At 54.7% G+C, this 25253-nt stretch overlaps 1 protein-coding gene across 3 annotated transcripts in view; it reads right to left on the reverse strand.

The window, feature by feature from the left end:
- Positions 1-2047: 2047 nt before the first annotated feature.
- Positions 2048-25253, reverse strand: part of TMEM63C (transmembrane protein 63C) — a 61583-nt gene continuing 38377 nt past the window's right edge. For all 3 annotated transcript variants that reach the window (XM_040226010.1, XM_040226009.1, XM_040226011.1), the window contains 16 exons: positions 23990-24098; positions 22501-22574; positions 22027-22107; positions 21792-21915; positions 20893-21026; positions 19393-19515; positions 18815-18968; positions 17393-17499; positions 16340-16426; positions 15719-15784; positions 12903-13065; positions 12574-12679; positions 12016-12183; positions 9530-9639; positions 7922-7987; positions 2048-5031 (listed from right to left, as the gene is read on the reverse strand). In XM_040226010.1, coding sequence (XP_040081944.1) covers positions 4831-5031; positions 7922-7987; positions 9530-9639; positions 12016-12183; positions 12574-12679; positions 12903-13065; positions 15719-15784; positions 16340-16426; positions 17393-17499; positions 18815-18968; positions 19393-19515; positions 20893-21026; positions 21792-21915; positions 22027-22107; positions 22501-22574; positions 23990-24098 — 1873 coding nt within the window. In that variant the 3' untranslated portion in view covers positions 2048-4830. The remainder of the gene's footprint in view (positions 5032-7921; positions 7988-9529; positions 9640-12015; positions 12184-12573; positions 12680-12902; positions 13066-15718; positions 15785-16339; positions 16427-17392; positions 17500-18814; positions 18969-19392; positions 19516-20892; positions 21027-21791; positions 21916-22026; positions 22108-22500; positions 22575-23989; positions 24099-25253) is intronic.

Raw genomic sequence — 25253 nt, forward strand, 5'->3', positions numbered from 1 at the left:
ACGACAACCAGCAGCTACAGGGCTACCCCTTCCCGGAGGTGAAGGCGGTGTGAGGTGCTGGGACCAGCTGCCCTGGTTCCGTGAGGCTGGGATGGTTTCCTGATGGCTTCAGAAGAGCCTCACCCACTCAACTCTCTTGCACCCCAGAGTCACTGGGAGGATTGTGTGAAACAGAGGTGATCGGGCCCCACCTCATAAATTCTGGCTTGTTCAGGGAGGCGGCCTGGACGTTGGGATTGTTTACAATCTCCAAGGAGACTTCCACCGGCAGCCGGAATAGAGACCCAGTACTTGAGGCTTGAGAGAGGCTGGGCTGCTGGTTGTCAAGGCCACGGTATCTCAGATGTTCAGAAAACAGCCTCTGTTGAAAAAAAACCTGCGCGCTGTCTTCCCAGAAGCTGGACTCTGCCATGCTTCCCCAGGGCCTTTACAGAGCGAGTTTGCTGGCAGAGTCAGCCAGCACAGAGTTCCCCGATGGCTTTGGGAGGGTGGCAGGGAGCTGCCAGAAGCTTGGCCTCCACAGGCAGAGCCTCCAGGAGCCCAGGGCCCTTCTGCTTCCTCCCAAGCCCTGCAGACCCCAGCCCGGCACTCAGGGTGGTGCTCCAACACCCTCTTGGGCAGAGCCCCATGAAGCTGGCATCCCGGACTGCCCTGGCACCAGGCCTCCCTCCTGGCCATCTGCCCAGTTCCCCCTCCCCAACATCCCCCATCCCTGTTTCCAGGCCGTGGAACCCAGCCCCTTTTGTCCGGCCAGCGTGGTCTTCCTGCTCTCCTCTCCACTGAAGTGTCTCTGTGGATTTCATCTGACTCTACTCAGAAACTAATAGTGTTGAGAGGAGAGGGGTCAAGGGCCTGGGGCCTGGGCCCCTGGCCAGGCTCACACCATGGGGAGCTTTGGGCCCACCCCCATGAGTGGACCATGAAAACTTGGGGAGAAGGTCCAACAAGGGTGCTCCCGAGCACCCCTTGGGAATCGAGCCCTGAGAGTGTCCTCTGCCCTCACATGGGGCAGTGACGGAGGAAGCCCCCCTCCATGCCCCATTCCCTCTATCCCTGTAGCTGAATCTGCTCCATTCAATAATGGACTGAGTGATTGACTTCCCGTCCTCCTGCTTTCAGGATGAGGTGACCAGTGCAGGGACATCACGCTGCCTAGAGAAAGGCCCAGAATCCTGGTCTCCTAGGTGAGGACATGTCATTGTCCCCCAGGGTAGGGAAGCTTTCCTCCTTGTCATGGGCATGACAGCTGACATAACTACCCTTTGCTAGAGGGTTTTCTTGTTCCATTCAGGCCTGACGTGGCAGCCCAAGTGCCCAACGTCTCCCTAACCTCTCCCTGCCCCTGTGTCACTGGCGGAGACTGGTACAGACCTGAGCCTCGCCTGCTGCCTCTGCTGGGGTCCTCCATGGGTCAAGTCCAGCTACTCATCAGGCCAAGAGCCAGCTCTCAGGGCACAGCACTCAGCTGGAGCTTGTGCTGCCCAGTGGAGGCTGCCTGATGGCTTCTTAGGTAGCTCAAGGACCAGAAAGTTCTCATCTACTTCCCAGGTGGTACAGTGGCGAAGAATCCACCTGCCAATGCAGGAAACACAAGAGACACGGGTTCAACCCCGGGTCAGGAAGATCCCCTGGAGTAGGAAATGACAACCCCCTCCAGTGTTCTTGCCTGGAAAATTCCACGGACAGAGGAGCCCGGCAGGTTACCATCCGTGGGGTCGCAGAGAGTCAGATACAACTGAGCACACACCTTTAGCAGACGGGTCAGGGGACTCTCAGAGCACCCGCAGTGGAAAGAAAGAAGCAGGTTCACTTCTGGGCTCTCCAGACCACCAGGCAGCCCTTGCCAGGCCTTCTTCCCCTGTGAGACCAGGGGCCAGGGAAAGCCTCAGGGCTCAAGGGATTCCCAGGGGGACAGCTTCCGGTCCCAGGCGCCAAAGCCACAGCGCAAGATGTGTGCTCCAGCCTGGCCCTCTCCGGGACCTCCGGCTCCTTCCAGATGGATTGGAGGCCCTGCTGGGCAGGTTCAGACGCAGAGGCACAGGCCAGCCAAGGTTGGGAGGATTTGTTTATTCAAGGCACGGTCATAGCGTTAATAACAAGAAGGTTCGGCGTTCTGGCACATTCCTTAAGTGGTGGTGGCCAAGGGAAGTCCACACGCCCCACTGGGGTCCCCAGAGGATGCAATGCTGCTAATAGGCACTTTGCTTCCAGAAGCATCTGAGGAAGAGGCAGGCAGGTGTGGAGCTGCCCTAGGCCCAGGGAGGGGCGCTTCTCGAAGACTCTAGGCGATCCCTGGTCTGGGAGGCATCTCCCTCCAGAGAGGAGCAGATCTGAGGCTCTGAGGGTCGGGGGAGGCCGTGGGGGACAGATGGGGCAGGTGGCGGGTGGGGAAGGGGGCTGTGGATGGGGTGGATGGTGGTAGGCAGAGGCCAGCGGGTGAGACCCGTGTGGGCTGAGGGTGCAGGTTGGAGGGGAAATGCCCGAGGAGGGCCTGGCTGTGCCGTGGTGGGCCCCAGGCTCACCCACGCCCCCAGCAGCGGCTGCGCGAGGTGGAGCAGCTGTGGCCGGGGCCCCGGCTGGTTGCCCTGGGTCTCTGGGAAGAGTAGAGATGCCAGGGGACTCCAACACTCCCAGTACCCTCCCCATCTTCTCTCAGAACCAGGCCGCCTTTGACCCAGGTTCAGAGCAGGCAGCCTCAGCCCTGCTTCTGTGTCATCTGCTGGGACCCTTCCCATTCGCAGCTTCCGCAGACTTAGGGGGACCAGGCGAGAGCAGTCGCCACAGGAATGGTCCAGTGGGGACCACGAGACAGGGGCTGGATGTCAGTAAGAGGTGCCAAGAGAGAGGGAGCCCTCAGGCCAACTTCTGGTAGGACATGCCTGCCGGACACCTGGGGGTTGGTGGGGGGTGGGGGGGCTGGAGTCACCATCTTCCCGTGGCAGACAGGGCTCCAGGCCAGGGGTCCTGACCGCTCTGCTCTGGAGAGGACCCTTCCCCTTGACGGCTGGTGAAATGTTTGGGGAGCAGGCCTGTGGGGCCTGGGTTTATGGGGATAATTTCCTCCTTATTCAGACCTGGAAGGGGTAAGACCCCCTCCTCCCCCCAGCTGACCCAGGCTCTCTCTGGAAATTAGCCCTCGTGCCGAAGTCCGGGCCGAGGTCTCGGTGGTGGGGTGGTGTGGGGTGGGGGCAGAGCAGGGCTTCTTGCCCCTCAAGTGCTATTTCTCCTCTGGGGTCAATCTTGGAGCTTCTGGAGCCAGGATGTGGGCAGCGAGGGGAGTGGAAGTGAGGCTCAAGTGATCTGAGCTCAGGAGCACCCGTGTGCCCAGGAGCTGGTGGCCAACATCCAGGTGAGGGGGACCCGAGTGCCCACCTTCAGGAGGTTGGCCACAGGGACCCAGGCCTTTGGAGGACAGAGCTCAGGAAAGCCCTAGAGCACACAGACCCCACCTGGAGCGGCTCATCCCGCCCCACCGAGGCCCCTGCAGCCCTTCTCTGTCTCTCCCTCGGCCTGGCTGCCTGGCGGTCCTGGTGGGCCACCTGTACCCGGAGGCTGAGGCCTGCAACTCTCTGCCTGTGGCGAGGGTGCCACCAGAGTCCTTCCTACTCAGGATTCGGCTCCTCCAGGTCCCGGGTGGTGGCCACTTTGGGAGGGCAGCCTGAGTCTGCCTGTCCACGGGGGAACACGGCGCCCCCGACCCCACCACCCACAGGGAATCTACAGTGTCTGAGCCAGGACCATGCTGGAGGCACTCTTCAGCTGAGTGCAGGGCGGCCCAGAGAGGAGATATGGGTCCCGCTTGGAGCCCGGGGAAAGGCCAGTTAGTGCCTGGTCTGCAGCGTGGGCTTCTTACCCTAAGCTATGGCCCCCCACCTTGGCTGGGGGCTTAGGCACTCAGATGGGTATAAGGCAGGGGCAGCTCTCAGCAGCCACATCCTTGACCTTGGAGGTCCTCTCATTAGGCCCTGGGGCTTGGGGGAGGCATATCTGGTTTCTTATCACTTGGCATTTTGGGAGAAGATACCCCCTCCTCCCTGCCGCCCCAGCCAACTCCATGAATTCTGCCTCTGCCCCTCCCGCCTGACAGTAACCAGCCCGGGTTGCTTTCATCAGAACGCACACAGGTCCCATTTAATGAGCCCCGTTACCCTTGCAGGGACAGACAAGAGAACAAGTCTCTACCCTGCGGCTCCTGGGACCCCTGATGAGGAGCGGGGGACAGAGAGGGGGTCAGTCGCCTCCTTCCCATCTACAGTCTCACCCATCCCTTCCTGCCGGTGGGGTGCAGGACTTTTTCCTTGCGGCTCTCCATGCGGGAAAGCTGGGAGGAGGTGGTCCTCTGTGTCTCGGGTCCTCCGCAGACTGCAGGGGAGGGATGGGGCTGGGAGGAGGGTGGGTGGGGGGCAGCGCAGCCGCAGAAGCTCCTCGGGCAGGGCAGCTGGTGGAAGGGTGGGGAAGACCCCAGAGAGTCTTCTTCCTGCCTCCTCCCTTAGGCACACCTCCCTCGTGACCCCAGGAAAGTCCTCCAAGTCTCCAGTCTCTGTGCTCTGGGCTCCAGCCGCTGTTGCCAAGAGGCGAGGCTTGCCTATATCCTCCATCCCATCCTTGGGGGGCCCTTCTAGACTGCCCAGCATCTCCCGTTCCAGCTGGTCAGCAGGCTGGGGCCTCCACGTGGCCTAGAGATACAGCCAGGGCTCCGCTGGAGCCTTCCCAAAGTCTGCAGGATGTGTTGGGGGGGCGGACCAGGGCACCCTGCTGCCTCTCTCTGCCAGGCCCTTCCCCTGGCAGCCACTCCTGGCTGGAGTTGGCAGGTGGAGGCCTGGGTCCTGGTCAGTGATACTGGCTCTGGTCCCCCAGTTCCAGCCCTTCCTGGAACCGGGCCGAGTCCAGCTCCCTTGAAAAGGCCCTCACACCGCTCTCCTCTTCTCCCTCTTCCGGCTGTCTGCTCATGGTGCCGTAGGTGGGCTGGGCGGGGGAGGAGGCGGGGGTCAGGTTCATCTCCGGCTCTTGCAGTACGGTGGCCACATACAGCTGCTCAGGACAAGGAAGGGAGATGAGACGAGGTCACACCTGGGGCGAGGCGAGGTCATGTCCGTCTGGGCACACCCTCCCCCCTACCCTGCCCACCCCACCCTGACGCTCGACCTTTCTCAGGGCCCCTGCCCTCTAAGGTGTGGCTCCTTCCTCCTCCCCTGGCAGCCCGCATCCTGGCCAGCCTGCCCAGTCTGCCTTCCCGGTTGCTCTCGAGCACATAGTGGGCATCTACATGCTCCCTGGACTAGTCAGCGGTCTCCTAACTCCCAGCCCACTGCTCCTTCACCACACATGCCGTTCAGTCTCGGTTCCAGGTCTGGCTGAACCCAAGGGGAGATGACAGGCTCCCTGACACTGGGGTCTGGGGGGGAACCCCCATTCCTGAGCTAGTGCGCTTTCTACCGCAGCTTCAGAGATGCATCCAACACCCTTGGGCTGCGTCACTGGCTGGTCCGTGAATGAGGATTTGAAACCGAGGCTGCCATCTGAGGTCTCAGTCATGAGATCTGTGAAGTCCAGGCCTGGGCTCAAGAATGCCTGGGACAACAGCCGAATAGAAAAACACAAGAAGTAACAGGGATGGGGCTGTCTGTTGTCCTTTGAAGGGACTTTGAAACCAACTCCTTATTTTGAAAACAGGTAATTATTGGGTAGAATGAAACCTTTTCTGTAGGAATTTATTAGAGTGAGACTAAAGAGCCCTACATGATGAAGGAACATTTTTTTCTGTGATAGAATTTAGATATTTTCACAGGGCCCGAGTCAACCCCATAGGTGACTTCTGGGTCCTCCAGGAAAAATGGTAACTGAAAAATGGAAAAAGCCAGCAGTCACCCCTGAGCCCGGGGGTCACTTTAGCATCATTAATGGCAATAAATGGGATATAATATATCTCCTCGCGTGACACCGCCTGTAATGTTCTAGGCCCTAGTGTTGAACTTGAATCTTCAATTCCAGCCTTCGAATCTAACTTCCAGTTTTCAGGAAATACAGGAGATACTGTAACCTCCTGTAAGATACCATGAAGAAACGGCCAGAAAAAGCCAGAAGACGGGGCCTTCTGGAGGACTATAGGCTTGGTCTCTCCAACAAGTCATAAAATAGAGATGGGACTGAAATAAAAGGGACATGGGCAGGGGCCAGATTAATCCAGCACAGACCCTGGATTGGATCCTGGTTTGGACAAGCTGTAAAATATATTTCTGGAACCGTAGGGCAAGTTGAATATGGACTAGGTATTTGAAGAGGTAAAAACGTATATATGTAGGAAGACGGAGATTGTTAACTAAAAACAGGTTATGAAACAGCGTGCAGTGTTATGACATTTTAGAAGAAATATATATCTGTAAGAATATACATTGAGGTGTCAGTGGTCATTGTAGGTGGTAGAAATATAGACTTTTATTTTCTTATTTTGGCTTTTTTTTTCCCCCATAGTTACCTACAACGCTCAGAAATCTCTCTTATAATAATGAAAGATTTAAAAAATCAATTCCAGTAATTTCTTAAAAAAAAAAAAAGGTCAAACTTTGGAGTCTAGCAGACCTGGTTCAAACTTTGTTCTGCCATTTTCTTGCACAGTAGTACCCTAGGGTCTAAATTAAGTCAGGTCTTTGAGCCTCAGTTTCCTCATCTGTAAAATGAGGATAAACACCCCCCGCCCCCGCCCCACTGTGTGGGTTAAGTGTAAAGAGCAAGAGCAAGAATGGTGAAGCATCTAGTTTGCAAGGTTTCAATAACCAACTGCTGACAATATTCTGGAAGGGTCATCTTAGAAGGGTCCTAGGAGAAATGCTCCGTGGAGAGAGACTCCTGCTTCGAAGCCTTTGTCTCTCCTGGTACTGAAGCTCCATCCCCCCTGCCATCCCCCAGAGCTCACTGGGCCCTCTCTGTGGGGCTCGCTTCAGAGCGAGGCCTGTAGTTCTGTGCGCCCGGCGTGGGCACGTCCCCCCACTGTTGTCTAAGGGGCCCCCTCTCCCACCCACTCTGCGAGTGCTGCCTGCTCTGCAGTTGCACCTGGCCCAAAACTGTCTTTGGTTCCCCGATGCCCTGGATTCTCTCTTCTGGGCGTTTGCACAGGCTGGTCCTGTTCCTTGAGTGCTCTCCCCGACACACTCTTCCATCCAGCAACCCCTAACTCTCCTGTGCCTGGAGTCTGGTTAGACCTCCCCTCCTCCAGGAAGCCTTCCCTGAGTGCCCAGGGATGGCTGGTGCTCTTCTTCAATGCTCCTCCAAGGCACCCTGGCATCGGGGCATGGGCCAATCCAGTACCCAGCTCAGTGCATGCCACGGCAGCCTGGCATCCACCCTTGTGGCCGCATTTTGGTGTGCACTCGTGCCTGTCTCCAGGCTGAGCCATGGAGGTGGGAGCCAGCACCCAGCCTGCGGGACCCCTGCACTCGGAGTCCAGCCTCATCTCCTCTCAAGCTGACGGGCTCACTTGTCTTACCATTCCGTGCAGACCTCCAATAGCTCGCGGCAGCTCTGTCCGCGCCACGCTGCCTGGCACCCGCGCCCTTGGCGGCAGCCTTCGGTCCTGAGGCCGAAGGACCCCAGCAGGCCCCTGCGTCTACACGACTGAGCTCGCTGAGGCTGAATCCGCCCTGCCCTTTCTCTTCCTCTCTGAGCTCCTTCTATAGTGTGTCCTGGAGAAATTCCTGGATCTTCTATCATTCTGAAGGCTCTTCAGCCAGGGCCACGGCAACAATCTGACCTGGGCCAAGTCCTGCTGCGTCAGAGGGGGGCGTCCCAGGCACCCCGTCTCCTCCCCGATACCCAGGGTGGACTCTAACCGCTGGTGCACCCACAAGGCTGCTGGAGAAGCCCATCCCTGTAAGCACCCCACTCCCCGACCCCGACCTGTCCTAGGGCAAAGGCACTGACTCACAAGGGAGGTTGGCGTGGAGGAGGTGCTGCTTGGCTCCAGGTCAAACACGGTCTCCATCTCCTCGGGCTGTGGCAGTGGGAGAGACAGGGAGGGTCAGTGAATGCCCCCCGCCCCGCTTCCCTCCCCATATCCAGAGAAACTCAGACCCTAACCTCAGGCTTAACCTCAGACCCTAACCTCAGATCCCCCGCTCCCCTTCAACTCATCTTCTGTTTTTCCAGACCTGCAGCCCCGCTGGCCGGGCTGAACCCTCGGGGGACAGAGTGAAGACGGGGATGCTGGGGAGACCTTTCTGGAAGGAGCTGTGGGAAGCTGTGGTGCAAAGATGAGCCTGCTGCTTTGACTCCAGGAGAAGCCCTGACGTCAACAATCCCCTCTTCCCTGCCAGAGTTTCCTTTTATCTGAGATGGAGGTCACCTTCTGTCTCTGGAGTGGACACTTGAGCAACCAGATCCCACGACCTTGTTGCATTGGGAAGAGCCAGAGATGCCATCTGCCCAGGCGCTTGCTAGCACGGACTCAGGCCAGGGGATGGAGGGTCCGGGGAGAAAGGGAGTAAGCGCCTATGCCAGGACCCCAGAGATGGGACCACCAGAAGCAAGAAGATCCTCTTCTCAGAGGTTCCCTTCTTCGGCTCAGTAGGATGCTAGTACTTGGAAGTCAACTTTCTTTCTTATTTAAATTCATTTGAAAAGGAAACAATTCGCTATTATAAACGAAAATCCTGTGTCGGCTGCCATAAACAAGGTCAACTAGAAAAATAAAGGTGTAACCAGGAAAAACAGAAAAGGTTTCAGTCCACTGGAAATCATTCCAGTGCACTTCTAAAGTCACCCCACTTCAGAAGTGCTGATCTAGAGCACACAGTTCTGTTGGCATGGATGGGCTCCCTTCTCTAATAACTGGGCCCCGAGACCCTGATGCTGGGAAAGATTGAGGGCAGGGGGAGAAGGGGGCAACAGAGGGTGAGATGGTTGGATGGCATCACTGAGTCAATGAACAAGAGTTTGAGCAAACTCCGGGAGATACGAAGGACAGAAGGTCTGGTGTATTGCAGTCCACGGGGTTACAAAGAGTCGGACGCGACTTAGCGACTAAACAACGATGCTGGCAAAGAGTCAAAGGAGTCATGGGACCCAGAGAGCCAGGCCTCCCCTCCAGGCAAGATCAGAGTATCCTGAGATGCTTCACAGTGAGATGACTGGTCCCCTTCCCCAGGGTATCATCCTTACCACCCCCTCTTTTACTCCTTCACTCCGTCCTTTTTCTCAACCCTCCATCCCTTGGAATGGCCCCAGCAGCTCTGCGGCTGGACAGGCTCACATCGTAGGAGGGATGGGCCAGCAGCCTGTGGTTTGGAGGAGACATCAGAGCGGGGAAGAGGAGAGGATGACTGTCTTCTGCCCTGGGAGGCGTGATTCTGGGGCCAGTGCAAGGACACACACAGTACACACACCCAGCACTGTCTGCCCATCCCACCACCATCAGAGAGAAAGGCAAGAGCCTCTCAGCGCCCTGATGCTGTGGGCGCCCCAGGCCGGGGGGGATCCTCAAGCTGTGTGTGCCCTGGGGAGAACTTGCGGGAGGAAAGGCAGGCTGGCAACTCACCTCATAGTTAGTCATTTTCGACATCTTCCCCAGGAAGGTGGCAACGCAGACCATTATTATGGAAACAATAAGGGTGGTGAGGGAGAAGATGGTGATGGCATGCTGGGACCCTGCAAGGAGAAGGAGAGGTGTGGGCTTGGCGCCTGAGGACCAGAGCTGTGTGCGGGGCGCTGACAGAGATGCTGGCCCGGCTGACATATGCCTGGGGCCCCGGCCCAGCACCCGTTCAGGAGGGTGGAGATGTCTCTGCCTAGCTCTCCTCTTAACCACATAATCTATGAGCCCCACCAGGGACATCATCCCTCTGTGCTACCTGACCAGTTTAGACTTCAGCATCTGGCGGATTCCACGAAAAAAAATTCATTTACTTAAATAGCCACTTAGGTGCCCATTAAATGTACCCCTAGATGTCAGCTACCTTCCATATCACAGTCCCTGGGACGTATCTGAGTCATTTATGTCACTCCTTCAGGTCACTCATTTATATCCCTGTCCCCAAATGCAGTGACTACCACACCTTTCCTTGTAAGCCCTTCCCCCTGATTTTTTAAAAAAAATTCTTTTAAATTTTATATTGGAGTGGACTTCCCTGTAGCTCAAACAGTGAAGAGTCTGCCTGCAATGCAGGAGACCCAGGTTCGATCCCTGGGTTAGGAAGATCCTCTGGAGAAACAAATGACAACCCACGCCAGTATTCTTGCCTGGAGAATCCCATGGACAGAGGAGCCTGGCGGGCTACAGTCTGTGGGGTCACAATCACTCGACTGAGTGACTAACACGACTACTACTACAGTTGATTAACCATGTGGTATTGGTTTCAGGTGTACAGCAAAGGGATTCAGTTATTCATATACAGGTATCCATTCTTTTTCAAATACTTTCCCCCATACAAGTTATTATAGAATATTGAGCAGAGTTCCCTGTGCTACACAGTAGGTTGAGGTTGGTTATCTGTTTTAAAAAATAGCAGTGTGTACATATCCATTCCGAACTCCTACTGTGTCCCTCCCTGCTCTTCCGCCTGGCTAAACATAAATTCTTTCTCTAAATCTGTGAATCTGGTTCTGTTTTGCAGATAAGTTCCTTTGTATCGTTTTCCGCATATAAGCAATATCATATGAAATTTGTCTAACTCTCATAAGCCCTATTGAAGTAAGCATACTCTATTATATGTGCTAATAGCACGGAAAAGCAATTCAGAATTTAAAAGTCACTTATGTTTCGTTTGGGGATGTTTGGTAACTTTTTCATGACAGCAGTTTTCTAACTACATGAATATTAAAAAGCAGTCTTTACAGTTGGAAGTTATTGCAAAATGATGTTTATCGTTGTGTTTTTATAAAAGCAAAAAATGGTAAACAACTTCAATATCCCAACAACGGTGAACTGACTAAAACCGGCAAATTAATGCAGCCATTAAAAGCCATGCACTCAAACAGTATTTTAATAATGGGAGAAACTGCTCAGAGCATCACGTTCAGTGAAGAAACTCAGGCTATGAGTCCGACTAGAATAAAACGGGGCCGTGGTTTTGTAAAGTCGATCAGTAAACCCCCTCCTACTCTGCCATGTCCTTTAAAGCACATGCACAGAGTGAGGTCTGGGAGCAGCAGACAGGAGGCTGTAGGTGAGATGATAGGCATTCAAACTCTAATCTTTCCATTTTTTCCTATTTTTGATAATAAATCTGTAGTCTTTTATACCTAGCAGAAAAGTCTTATTAAAAAATGAAGTCTGCCAGGGGCTTCCCAGATGGCTCGGGGTAAAGAATCTCCCTGACAGTGCAGGAGATACAGGAGGCAAGGGTTTGATCCCTGAGAAGATACCCTGGAGTAAAAAATAAACCCACCGTCAACACTAAAGGAAATCAACCCTGATTTCCTTCAGGGAATTGAAGCTGAAACTCCAATACTGTGGCCACCTGATATGAAGAACTGACTCATTGGCAAAGACCCTGATGCTGGGAAAGATTGAAGGCGGATGGAGAAGGGGATGACACAATGAGGTGGTTGGATGGCATCACAGACTAAATGGACATAAGTCTGAGTAAACTCCAGGGAGTTGGTGATGGAAAGGGAGGCCTGGTGTGCTACAGTCCATGGGGTCGCAAAGAGTCAGACACGACTGAGCAACTGAGCTGAACTGACTGATGACAGATACTATGATATTTTATTTCCTGCCAGCCTTGAGTTAGAATGAAGGAGTAGGATGTTTTTGTTGTTGTTGTTTTTTCCCTGAAAATTGTAAACTGAAATGTATACGGTTTGGACCACACCGGTGCTACCCTTAACTTCCAAGGTCAGCCGGGACTCTAACACGAGCCCGCTGGGCCTACAGAAGGCGCTGAGCGTGGCTGTGCTCCACGAGGAACACCTCACTCCTCCCGGGGCTTGGTCTACTTCAGCAAGAGTCCTCGGTGAGGGGCGACGGAGCGATGGGGGAACAGAGGCGGGGAGGCCGGGAGGCCGGGGGGGCTCGGCACGTACCTAAGCGTAGGACAGAAAAGAAGAGCATCCAAACCAGCCCCAGGAGCGGCGTGAAGATGGCTTGGTGGATGGCGGCCGTGTGGATCTGCTCGTTGAGTTTGGTGGGCGCGTACGAGTAGTACATGTTATAGCGGTCCGTGACGTGCTTCATGCACAGATAGAGCAGCCCTGGGGGCCGGCAGATGGAGGCAGGCTCAGAGGCCATCCCAAGACCCTCCCTCCCCCGGCCCGAGAGGCCAGACACAGGTCAGCCACAGTGGCAAGGGGGCCAAGGACAGGCTGTGGGAGCCCTGTGGGGCCAATCTCGCATGCCCAGCTGCTTCCCTTGAATCCTAGCACCTATTCTGTCATTTTGGTGAGTGGTCATTCCCTAACAAGCATCCTCTGTAAATAGCCATCCAATCCCGGCCCCTCTGACCAACCTGGCCCCCTTCCCTGCCCTTCTGATCGGCTGGCCCTGGGTCTCCTCATGAGCCAGGAGGGAGCTGGATGCTTCGGGGCTCCCAGTTGCAACGGCGGGTGCAGCTCCCCCTAGGGGGCCCCTCAGGGACGACTCACCGAAAGGAACAATGATGGGGCAGGTGATGCTGTACGCCATCACCACGCTGAAGACATTCATCATCCACGCGTACTCGCGCCCATACTGGAAGTCCGTGGCCTGGTTCTGGGGCAGAAGGTAGGGTCCGCTTGGCTTGGCTGCTTCTGCAGCTCCTCGTCCAGCAAGGCAGCCTCCCCTCCAAGGCTGGTGTCGGAGAAGCACCTGGCCCCTTCCGCCCACCAGGCCTCCCAACCTCAGGTTGCTCCACACTTCTAACAGGCACCCCCCACTCCAACACCCACCCAAGGGAAGCTCCAAAGGCTGTGTCAGGCAAGGGCCTGGCCCTCACCATTCGGATGTTCACTCTCTCTGGCTCCGACCTGGAGAAGATGAGGCGGATGGTATACAAGAAGAGTGACCCCAGGCGCATCAGCTCCATGCCTGTGCCAATAAAGGCTGCCGTGATGACGTAGTTGACAAAGAAGGCGCCATTGTCTGGCAGGAACACACACCTGGGTGTGGAGGAGGGCAGGAGATGGCCACAGAAGCCGGAGAAGAGGGGGAGGGCAGAGACGTTGGGAGCAAAGAGGAGAGAGAGGAAGAGAATTGAAGGGATGGGCAGGGGTTGGGGATAGAGATGGGGAGAAGAGCTTTCAAATACAGTCATCCCCTGTTATCCGTGGGTGGTTGGTTCCAGGAGCCCCTGTGGATATCAAAATCCAGGGATGCTCAAGTCCCTTATATGAAAATGTCAATAATATTTGCAGATAACCTATGCCCATCCTCCAGAGTACTCTGTCTCTAGATTATCTGTAATACCTAACACAATGTAATCAGCTGTAAATACAACTAAACGCTATGCAAGTGGTTGCTTGCACACAGCACATTCAAGTTTCGCTTCTGGAAACTTCCTTGAATTTTCTTCCCTGAATATTCTGATCTGCAGTAGGTCAAATCTGAAGATGTGGAATCTGTGGATATGGAAGGCCGACTGTATACATGAGTTTCCAGCCCAATGTAACTTAAAAAAGGGCCCTTTGGAGGAAGGATAGGGGTGGTGTACAGCAAGTGTGGATGGGTTAGGAGACACATGTACTGGCTTGATCTAAAGAAGGGCTGTTAAAGAAAACAAAAATAAAGAAGGGCTGTTTGACTGGATCCACAGACCCTGGAGTGTTCATAGGTAGACTTTTGGGGGTCTGTGACCTTGATGAGATGGCTGGTTGGCATCACTGACTCGATGGACGTGAGTCTGAGTGAACTCCGGGAGTTGGTGATGGACAGGGAGGCCTGGCGTGCTGCGATTCATGGGGTCGCAAAGAGTCGGACACGACTGAGCGACTGAACTGAACTGACCTTGAATAGGGAAAAGACTGCATCTTCACTTTCTTCAGTTTAGCACTTCCTTCCATTAAAAGCGTAGGCAACAAATCACGGGCATGTCAGCCATGGCCGTGAGTATGTCGCCAGTTGAAGTGAGGTATTTTCATATCATGTTGTATTTATTGCTGAGCGCTCACAATACCATTTGTATTCATCATCTCCAAAATGATGCTAGTTATTAGGCCACTAAATTAGACATGTTAAATTCACATGATTGAGATTTTCCTGTCTGCGCACGTGTAGCTGGCTGGCCAGCTTCAACTAAGAGCCATTCAGCCACCTGAATGGGTTGTCACATTGCCTGTTCTCACATTGGTGACCCAAGCATCTCTGTTGTCTATACAGTTCTGATAACTCTCTCAAGAAGAAAAATCTGTGAGCCCCTGCACATATTTCAGAACTCCTTCAAAAGCTATTCTTTCTTGAGGGCATCAAAGTTGAGTCATAAACTCACAATTCTTCTCCTTCTCATATATTTACAAACTGTATTAAAAACAATGACCTAGCCAAAGATGAACTCACTCATCTTGGGTAAAACTAAGCTTAGTTTAATTGTAGTGAGCTTGGAGAATTCTGGCTCTTGCCCTATAAAGCAAGCTATGAAAGCCTGTGTGGCATTGGCAACCGACATCTTTGAAAAATTGGGACTTTGAACATTTGTAACCCTGAAGACAAAACAAAGCCAAACAAAAGGAGAACCTGGCTGGATGTCCAGCAAGATCTGCATGTTGCCTTGTCAAAAATCCACTCCTCTGTTCCAGCTGAATGTTCTTTTAGCTAAGTAACATCAATTTTCACATGGATGGCTTTAAAACAATAAAATGTAACTTTTGCTTGCTTCCATTTAGAATGCATTGACCTATTATTAAATGTATTAACACAGACTGTATCATACATTTGAATTCTAAAATATTTTCAGTAACTATATTTTGACATAACCGGTTTTTGTTATAGCCCAGGTATTTTGTACATTTAAAGAACTCTGGGCTTCCTGGGTGGCTCAGTGGTAAAGAATCTGCCTGCCAGTTCAAGAGACATGGGTTCAGTCCCTGGACCGGGAAGATCCCACACGGCCCAGAGCGACCAAGCCGTGCATCGTAACTATTGAGCCTGTACTCTAGAGCCGGGGGACCGCAACTACTGAGCCCACTTGCACAACTACTGACACCCAAATGCTAGAGCCTGTGCTCCTCAACAAGAGAAACCACCACAATGAGAAGCCCACGCTGCAACAAAAAGCAGCCCCCACTCTCAGTCTAGAGAAAAGCTGGTGCAGCGATGAAGACCCAGCACAGCCAAAAATAAATAAAATTTAAAAGAAATCGAATCAGAATCAAACCAACATTGTACAGCAATTATCTTCTAATTAAAAAAATATATAAGAAATCTACTCAGAGTATATATAAAACTGGCAAAATCTGAACATGCTCTGTGAATTGTATCAATGTCACTTTCCAGGTTTTGATACTGACCTTAGTTATGCAAGATGTGACCATTGGGGGAAACTGGATGAAGGGTATATAGGACTTTTTTTTTTTTTGCAATTTCCTTTGAATCTACAATTATTTGAAAAACTTCATTCAGAGGAGGAAGTCCTGGGCTTTACCCTCAAAGGGGTTCATGGCACAGGAAATGTTAAGAAGCTGCCTAATGAGAGTGTTGGCACACATTCATCTCTACCTATATGAGCAGATAAAGGATAGGCATATCCAGTTGGTATGAATCCACAAAAGCCCCGGTGAACACTGGGAATACGTCTGAAACATGCACTCTAGTACTCACTGGAACCTGACGGATGCCTGCTCCAGATAGTAGATGTCAAAGAGCCAGTGCAAAAAGACGTCCAAACTAGAAGCAAGAAGAAAGCAGACCCTCCAGTCAGTGAATCGATGAACTAAGGCCTGGGGTTCAATTTCTCTTGGGCTGGCTTCCTTCCTTCCAACCACCCTTGCCTACTCCCCGAAGACTGTCGCACCTTAATATTCCAGCTGGCCAATCCACACTGCCTCTCTTCTTAATGCTGGCCACCCTGCCCCCGCCTCTTTGACCTTTCCACTCAAGGCCTCCCCTCTAGCAAACCTTCACCAGCCATTTCTCCCACAGAGCTCTCTCCCTCTTCTGAACTTCTACTGCCCATTTCCTCCACCTTGGGCTGCCAGGCAGCTGGGAGGTATGGCTTGTCTCCCCAGCTGGATGATAAGCACTTTGAGGGCAGAGTTCATGGCTGACTGCTCAGAGTTCACATGATACCTGGCTCATGCTAGGCTCATGACAGGCACTGGACTGTCATTTGAGGAATGGATTTGCAGCAACCACAGGTGGGCCTACAGTATCTGAAGGAGGAGGTTCCGACTCTAGGGTGAGCCTGGTTGAGAAAGGAGAGATAAATTGGAGGTGAGGTACCTGGTCAGTCCCATAGAGGGCAGAATGACCACCATGAACACCAGAAAGACGTAGCACTTGTGCACTATGATCAGATTCTGACTTGTTCTAGAAGGAAACAAAGAGAGACATGATAAGAACCAAATGACTGACTACAGAATGGAGAGAGAGAGAGACGGCTACCTGGGCTAGAAAGCAGTTTCATAGCACGTACCAACACCATCTCCACAGCACACTGAGAGCCGTGCTGTGTCTGGGGGCAGCAGGAAAGAATGGCATGATCAGCTAGTGATGTCTGCTGTGGGCAGAGGAAAGGGAAGGGGAGGCTCACACATACCATACACTTGACGCCCCTGCTGCAGGGACATCACTAACAATACTCAGAATCCTTGCAGCGTTTCAATAAGCAGCATGAGCCTTGGCCATAGGAAAGCCCAGGAAGGATTTCTGTTAAGAGAAACCTCCTGGCTTACTGCCTGATAGGATGATAGAAACTTTGGGGGCAAGAAATAACTTTTGAGACCCATGCAGCCTTCAGTCCAGAGCAGGTCCATTTTGCCCCAAGATATAGTAAATACTTCCTAACTAATTAGCTCCTACCACAGAACTATTAGGGCTAATAAACAGGGAGGGGCTCTTTGTTTAAAATATGGCACCGCACGGGCTACACGGGTCTTCAGTCAGATCGAGGGCATGGGCTCCTCTGCGATGACCGTAGCAGCCCTTCTAACGTTTTTCAGACAAGTCCTGTTCTCTCGCTCCCATCCTCTGCCCTCTCCCTGGCATTCCTGGCACTGGCCACTTCTGCCCTCAGTGTGTGGCTGGAAGATGAGGGAGCAGCCTGAGGAGGGCTTGGTTTCAGGTATCTCAGCATCCCTGAGACAAACCAGTCCCCTCTTTCCAAAGACAAAAGTATCTGTTACTTTTTGGGGATGGTTTTGGGCATCACAGCCATCCTGCATCAATTCCATTCCCCAGGTAAGACAGGAAGCTGGAGCACAGGACTGGTGGGGACGGGGAGTGGGGGAAGAAGCTGGTGCCAAGGGAAGGATAAGGGGGAGGCCCCCAGCTCACCTGGTCCAGTGGGCTTCAAGGAAGGCAGAGAGGTAGACGATCAGAGGCAGTGTCACTGTAAAGGCCCAGAGCAACACAGACGGGAAGAACTGGGTCACGATGGGGCTCTGCATGGGTGGATGGAGGTGGGGCAGAGAGACGTCAATGCAAGAAGCCCTCTCCCCCTCATAGGCCTCCCCGGCCTTCTCCCACACCTCTGGGCACTTCTCCAGCTCAGTCCCAGAGCAGACTCCGTGTCCCTCAGGCTGCACAGTAGGCTGGGGCCTTTCTAACTCAGACTCTGCCTGGCTGGGGCAGCCAGAGGCTGACACCTCAAGGTCAAGGGGCATCCCCAAGGGATGCAAGCCTCCTATGCTGAGGTCACTGGAGGGATGGCCTAGGCTGACCCCACCGCCACCTGCCGTCACTTGGGGGGGAGACGCTCAGACTTGAGGAAGGAGACACTGCTTTTACTGCGATGTTGTGTGAGACATGATGGAGAAGGGGAGGGTGTGGTGTGAGAATCCCCGGGCAGAGCTGTGGTGCCCCGGCCTGGGGCCTGTTGTGAAGCTGACAGAGGAGGGGGGCAATGGGAAGCAGCAGCACAAAGGCTTGGCTTGACTGTGTGCATGTGTGTGCATGTGTGTGTGTGCATATGTGCGCTGCGTGTGCACTTGTGTGTGTGCGCCTGCGTGTGTTTTGCTGGAACAGGCACGGGGATAACATGAAAGAAGGGGCCTTCTAGGATCATTGCAAGTGTGCACGTGTGTGTGTGTGTGTGCGTGTGTGTGTGCTGCGTGTGCACGTGTATGTGCGTGCCTGCGTGTGTTTTGCTGGAACAGGCGTGGGGATAACATGCAAGAAGGGGCCTTCTAGGATCACTGCAAGAGCCTTGAGGCTACAGAACTTGGAACTCCTCGGAACTCCTCTATGCATATGGCAGGGACGGCTCTTGTGGACCAACCCGGGGTCTGTGTGTCCAGAAGTGAGGCGAGTGGAACCAGAGCCAGAGGGCCTGCTCCTCTTGAAGGGCTGCTCTAGAACTAACCTCCATCTTCCCCACCCCCGCCTTATCTTCACTCCAAGGCCCTCAGCTCTAGAGAACGTGGGGTGAACGGAGCTGTCACGCTAGCCCCACCCTCTGCTGCTCTTTTGTACCTCTAGCTTGACCCAATCTAAAGAAGTCCTCCAAGCCCATCCCCCCAGATTCAGCCCAGAACTTGCCTAAGGCTCCCCCACCCTTTAGTCCCTAAGACGGGCAGTGGCCCACACGCATCCTCTTTAGAGCAAGGGAGACCCTGGGCCACCATGTACACCCACTGCCAGGGCCACAGCTGTGCGCTCTGGAGTCACGTCTCAGTGGGGCCCCCCATCCCATCCTCGCCAGAGCTCTTCCTTTGTCTCCCGGGGGGCCCCCATGCCTGGCCTGAGTGGAGGAGGCACCTGCAAATTCTCGATGGGGCGGGTGACGTTGTACAAGTCGATGGTGTTGATGATGATGGCAGGCGTAGTGAGGAAGAAGAAGAGGAAGAAGAGGAAAGTGTTGATTGCGATAAAGCGGGCCCACCAATGGAAGCGGCGGACGGACAGGTGTTTCCTGGGTGGGATGGAGGAGGGAGTCGCACTTAGGACCTTGGGTCTCAGCCCTCAGACAAGCCACGCTGCTTTCTGCGTGCCAGCTGTGGACCAGGCTTCCCTGTGGGCCCATGCCTGCATGCGACAGCCCTCGGCCTTTTCCTATCACGCCACTTGTAAGGCTCTGAATACATCCCACAGGTGAGCCAGAAGAATGATCTGAATTCTTTCCGCAGGGAAAACCTTTTCCCCAAAGGCTGGGTGCCTTCTGTGCTTGTGGTGGGGTGGGCTTGGGGGCAGGCAGAGGCTGCGATGCCCAGGAGAGATACAGCCCAGCAGGGGCCGTATGTGAAGGAGGAGGACAGGCCCTGATTCTTTTCCCCATCTTACAGCCTTCTTCCATCCCAAAGAGCTCAAGGGAGAGGAGACAGACAGAGGGGGCTTACCAAATAATGTCTTTGGGGTGTGGGGCACGGACTACCCTCCAGTGGTAGGACTTGACGATGGTGGTCACTGAGGACTCTTTGGGGGACATCCCACAGTGGATGAACTTGTAATCCTGCAGAATGCTGTGGAGACGGGGGAAGAGACAGAGGTCTGGGGGTGAGGAATTCTTGGACACTTGGATATGTCTCTCCTGGCCTTATAGGTGAGCAGTTCCTCAGGCCTGGTCACTGGAGGAAAGGGCGTTAGAAGGATGGACTGCCCAGGAAAAGAGGGGACCACGTAGTTCTCAGTTCACGTCTTTTACCCCTAATGGTAGTGACAGCACAAGGATATGCTCTTTCTGTGAGGTTGACAGGGGAGGCATTCATTTAGCCTCCTCTTAATATCAATAGCTACCGACTGTTCCACCCAGTGCCTGACACTGTGCTAACTGGTGAGTCACATCATCTTAGCTGCATAGATTATTGAAGACACAACCAAGGAGGGGCGGGTCCTGGCACTGGGGCCCCATCTTGGGTTTCCTAACTCACATCTGCTGTAATTAAACCTGAGATCCCTCTCTACTGAGTGATGGTTCTCAGAAAGATATGTAGATGCCTCACACACACTAAATAGAACACATTCCTTCTTACCCTTTCAGGAGGTGGACAAGGAAGATATAAGCAACCAAATGTGATGAATAAGAACCTTGAGGGTGTAACTAACTTGCAAAATTGCACGTGATCTGTTGCCCTGAATTCTAGCCTGTGCCACTGTTCCTTTGCAGGGTCAGGGCGGGTGAAAACAAAGCCTTGTGAACGATCAGGCTCCCTTGGGGAGAGGATGACTCCATCATCCTCAAAAGGCTGATTCTGAGGCTCCTATGTATTTGACCCAGGCCTAAGATTCCTTCCAGAACATTCCAGAGCGGACCTCATCCATTCCTTATGAAGATGGGCTGCCAGTGCTGGGGCAGAGGAGGGGAGGAGCCTGCAAAGCTATGAAACAGAGAAGGCTTGCAGAGGAGAGGAGAGGAGCAGGAATGGCAGTTGGGTCTTTGTGCTGACTCTGTCACTCGCGGTGAGGGGAAGAGTGACGTACGGGTGATGGATAATGAGGGGTGGAAAATGGGTATCATTCTTGTCAAGGCCTGAAAGTGGAACCAAGAGGTCAAGGGCTACGCTGACCACTTCTGGGCTGAAGCAAGGACATATGGGGGTGGGGAGCCCAGGGCCTGGGCGTCTCTGCAGACAAGCCGAGCCCGGCAGCTGGAGGAAGACGCACGCGGCCGTGCTCTGGAAAGCAAGATGGCAGCGGCGATGCCCTCGAGGAACAGGGCGGGGCCGAGGGGAGGAGGGCAGAGCACAGCACGCTGGAGGGAGGTGCTCTCCTTTCCTCCCCTCGCCTGGAATGGGGGTGGGAAAGGATGGTTTCGGAGAAGCAGAGGCCCGCTCCTGGGGCCGGGCTGGGCGCAGCAAGCAGCTGTCTCCTCCACCCTCTCCCCGCAACCCGGCACTCACTGCTTCGTCATCCTGGAGTCCTGGAAGGTGACGAAGATCAGGTCCAGACGCTTCAGCCGCGCGCGGTTGAGCTCAGCGTTGAACTCATCAGTCAGCTGCTCCTCCAGCTCGCTGTAGTACTGTTCTGCGTCCACCTAGGGGGCGAGACGTGAGCCTCAGAGCTGGAGCGGCCAGGGCTCCAGGAAGGCCGCCTCTCTCCCCGCAAGGGCGCAGGCCGGTGCGGGGCGGGGACGAGGGGGGTGGTGTCTTGGTTCCATCCCCAGCTCCCTAGGAAGCCTGGCAAAAAAGCTCAGGACCCCAGGTGGGCTCCCAGGTCCCAGCTCTCCAGGAGGAAGAGGCTGTCACTCTGAAACAAGCTCCTTGCTCTTAGATCTGGGGAAAGGGAGGCTTCCCCAGGGGTAAAGGGGTGCCTTTGGCCTTGGGGTGGACTCCGGAGGAGCAACAGAATGTGCCTGCAGCCTTTTCAGGTGAGGGAATCATGCTTTTTTTCTGAACTGCCTAGATGAGTTCAGTCCTGCCAAGGCCTCCTTCTAGCCACACGGGCGGGGTGATAAGATGGAGCCCACAGCTTTCAAATGTTCCCGTCCCAGCTCTGTGAACACCCAAGGCCTGGCGGCCTGCTGTGTCCTTGCTGGTCCTCCCCACCAAGCCCCAAAAGGGAGCAAGAACCTGCCCCATCTTGGATCACTCTGGGAGGGGGAGGCCCCGAGAAAGGCTCCTCTGCCTTCTCAACAGGGAGACAGGACATGCTGGAAAGGAGAACGTGAGCCAGGGGGAGCTCTGAACGGAGTCTGCGGCCCAAGGATGTAGGCCCGTGGTACCGCCTGGGGCCGTGGACGGAGCCTGGAGCCCCGGTGCCCCAGCCCCTGTGCCGCATCCCCAATGTCCGCGCCAGTTACCTCTTTGAAGCAAGCCCAGCACCTGCAGAAGCACAGCCGGGAGCAGGGGTGGACCTTGATCATCACCTTCCCCTTCTTCTTGGCCTTGGCAGTGTAGTAGAGCCGGCCCCGCATCGCGTGGCGCCTGCCAGCCAACAGGCGACACGGTGAAGGGTCTTGTGGTCGGAGGCCAGCAGAGCAACAGCCTCCCCTTCCCTCCCCACCCCAAATCCAGACAGGTTCCGCTGAGCCTCACCTCTGATCATCCAAGTCAATCAGGGTCCTGACGTCATAGCAGAAGTGGACTCTGGTCACTACGCACCCTGGGTAGGCCTCGCTGAAGCCAGGAACGAAGATGATGAGCCAGCCTGCAGGGCTGGGGACTTCCCCTCTCCCTAGAGCTACAGCCCACAGGGCTAAGGGGCACAGCTCCCTGGTGCTGTGGATTTCTGGTGCTTGGGTGGTAGAATCCACTCCCTGGCTCCTAAGCCTGGACATCAGGGTTGATCCCTGTTAGTGAGAGATTTGCCACATCCTTCCCAGATGACACAGAACAGGGCCAGGGAGCAGAGCTGGACATTGCTGCTCACAGATAATTAGCTTCTAGGGTTTGGAACTCAGGTCACAGAAGGGGCCACAAGAAAAGATGACCTGTTCTAGACTGGGCGCCACAGCTGGAGGATGACCGGGAGGAGGCCATCCACACCTCAGCCAACCCTGCCCCACTTACTGAAAATGCTTAATGATGATCTCTGGGTCTTGGATGTCCGTGGGGACATAGGTGATCATTAGTGTCCTGGTGACCTAGGTGGGGAAGGTCAGTGGAGAAAGAAGACTGCTCGCACAGGAATTCTGGGTCTTCTGGTGGCCCTCAGCCACCTGGAGCAGGTCGTCTACTCATGTCAGGCTGTCTCCTTGCTGGGCAAGCCAGGTGCCAGCTTCCCCACCCAGCCCACATCCCTGAGGTCAGCAGGCAGGCAAGCCACACCTCTGTGAATCCCTGTGCCCCACGCCACGCACCCCCCTGCCCCTGCACCAGGAGACCCCTTGCCATGGATGGCTGTAGTCAGGGGAGGAAGAGTCAGAGGCTGCAGGGAGAGGTGGAGGGCTTGGGGAGGACCAGAGCTCCATGACCTACAAGGGCAGCTCATGCTGTCTTGCTGACCTCTGGTCTCCACTGTTTCACGTGATGCCCTCCTCAAGGGGACATCCCTATCATCAGACCGGGGATGGGGAATTGGAAGGTGAGCTGGACTGTGGGGAGGGAACGGGGAAGTCCCTCAAAATTCACATTACTCTGTGAGTGGGACATGTCTTCCCGAGCCATCGCCTTGCGGCAAGTGTCTGTAAACTGTGCTGCTAGAGAGGGGAGTCTGGGCCGAAGCTTCTGGTGACAAGACAGAAAGCTGATGTGGCCGAGTCCAGATGGGCCAGGAGTGCCCAAGCCTCCTGGCAGGCTGAGACACTCGGGGTTACCTTTCAGGGGTGTGTGCAATTGCCTTCTGGGGTGTGTGCAATTGTGTTCTGGGGTGGGGTAAATGGAATCTGTCCTTTAGGATGAAAGGCTTGAAGGAGCCCATCTCTCTTTTATCTGCCATCTTCCCTCCCGCTAGGAGACCCTACCTGCCTAGTGGTCCTTCCTGGGATCACCTCCCAAATAAATGAATGCTACTCAAACCCTTGTCTCAGGTTCTGCTTGGGAGGTGGGATGAGAGAAATACAAACCAAGACAGTGAGGACACAAGGAGGCAGCCCATGAGTTTCTGACCTCAGGGAGATGGTGGAAGGGCCAGGAGTTGGACGCAAGAGTGGGCAAAGTAGTCAAAGTATCTACCCACTGGGGGCACTGGCTGCTGAAGAGGGAGGTCACCCCCGCCACAGTTAAGCCTTCAGTTTTCCAGTGGTGGTGAGGTCCAGGGGTCCTTGGAGAGGGTCCAGGGCAGCAGGGGTGTAGCAGGAGGACATACTTGGGGGCAGCTATTCACCAGCTGGTTTGGAAGGGTCTCAGTGGTTTCACAGCCCACATGGATGTGCCAGGTGACAATTCCCAGGGATAAGCGGAGGAGGCCTCCCTGCTCGAGCAAGACTGCCCCCCAGAGGTGTGCAGACCACGACAAGCTGGGATGCTTTTGAAGGCTGGGAGTGGGATGGTCCGGATGGGGGGGGGAGGGGGAGGGGCTCTAGGCGAGAGGGTCCTGGTAGTTCTTTTCACTACTCACTGCGTAGCTTTTCCTGGGCACAAATCCTAAGCAGTGATGAGTCATGAAGAGGAGGTTGGTGATGAAGTATAAGAAAGCGAAGATGCTGTGTAGCCACAGGAACTTACTCCTGCCAAGAATGAGACACGGGAGGCGTGAGACCCCCACCCCACCCCCTCCCACCTCCCCAGGGCCACCCTCCAGTGCCTCCAGACACTCAGGCACCTTGGAAGGGGATGGAGAAGGGGCTGTCCACTCCAACGAATGAAGGCTAGCGTTGATCGAGTGTTCACTATATGCCAGACCCAGGGTGGGAGCAGATGCTCTGTGTACATTTTCTCGCTAGACTCTTGGACCGTGTGAGCGCGGTGCTGTGAATGTCTTCGTTTTACTCATAGGGAAATGAGGGCCAGAGTGTCTGCCCAAGGCTACTCTTGGCTGTGGCGGTCCCAGGAGGGGTGCCCAGAACTGCAGAAGCACTTACACTCTTCATACCGTGTCATATTGCCCCCTGGCCGCCCCCCCCCCACCCCCCTGCCATTGCACAGCTGACCATGAGGCCAAGCAGAGCAGGCCTGCAGAAAGGAGGGCCTGCAGATTCGGCTCACCTCCTTGGGGCAGGAAATGTTTGGGTCCCGGGGCTCTGCACTCACGTGAAGCTGTCCCAAGGCACCAGGCCAGGAAGGCTGCTCAGAAACAGGGCCCGCCTTATTTGGTGCAGTTTGAGGACAGAGAGGCTGCCTGGCTTCAAAATATCTCATCACTGTCCCCCCCCCGCCCCCACCTCTTCTGCCTGGCATTTCACTTAACTTTCCCCATCTGGCTAAATGCCTCTCTCCTCAGTTTTCTCAGAGAGGGCAAGGTGACATGGTCCCTGAGGGACGCTCCAGCTCTCTGGATTTAGGAAAGTTGAAGGGGCTCTTGGCCGCCCTATTAGACTTCACTTCTTGTTGGAAGTTGTAGGCGTCACACTTACACCAGCGACTGGCTGGGAAGAAGCTGCTTAAGCTCTGCTCTGGCGCTGCCAACACCCAGGGCGGAGCTGGCGAAAGGGGGCCCAGCCTTTCTGGTGCTTTTGGAGTTTGGTGGGGTTTGCAGGGGTGCAGGGTCAGAAGATGGGGTCGGGTAAAGGGAGGTGGGGTTAGGAGCGCGCAGGCCCACTCACATCTGCTGGAAAGGCTGCTTCCGCTCTGTCAGGAAGCCGGCCACGAGCCCTGGGGGGCCTGTTGTCTCGGCCGAGACCAGCAGGGCCACGTCTGGGTCCTACAGATTGCTCTGGCCACCA

Source organism: Oryx dammah, unplaced genomic scaffold, assembly GCF_014754425.2.
Source record: "Oryx dammah isolate SB20612 unplaced genomic scaffold, SCBI_Odam_1.1 HiC_scaffold_26, whole genome shotgun sequence".
Taxonomy (NCBI): Eukaryota; Metazoa; Chordata; class Mammalia; order Artiodactyla; family Bovidae; genus Oryx; species Oryx dammah.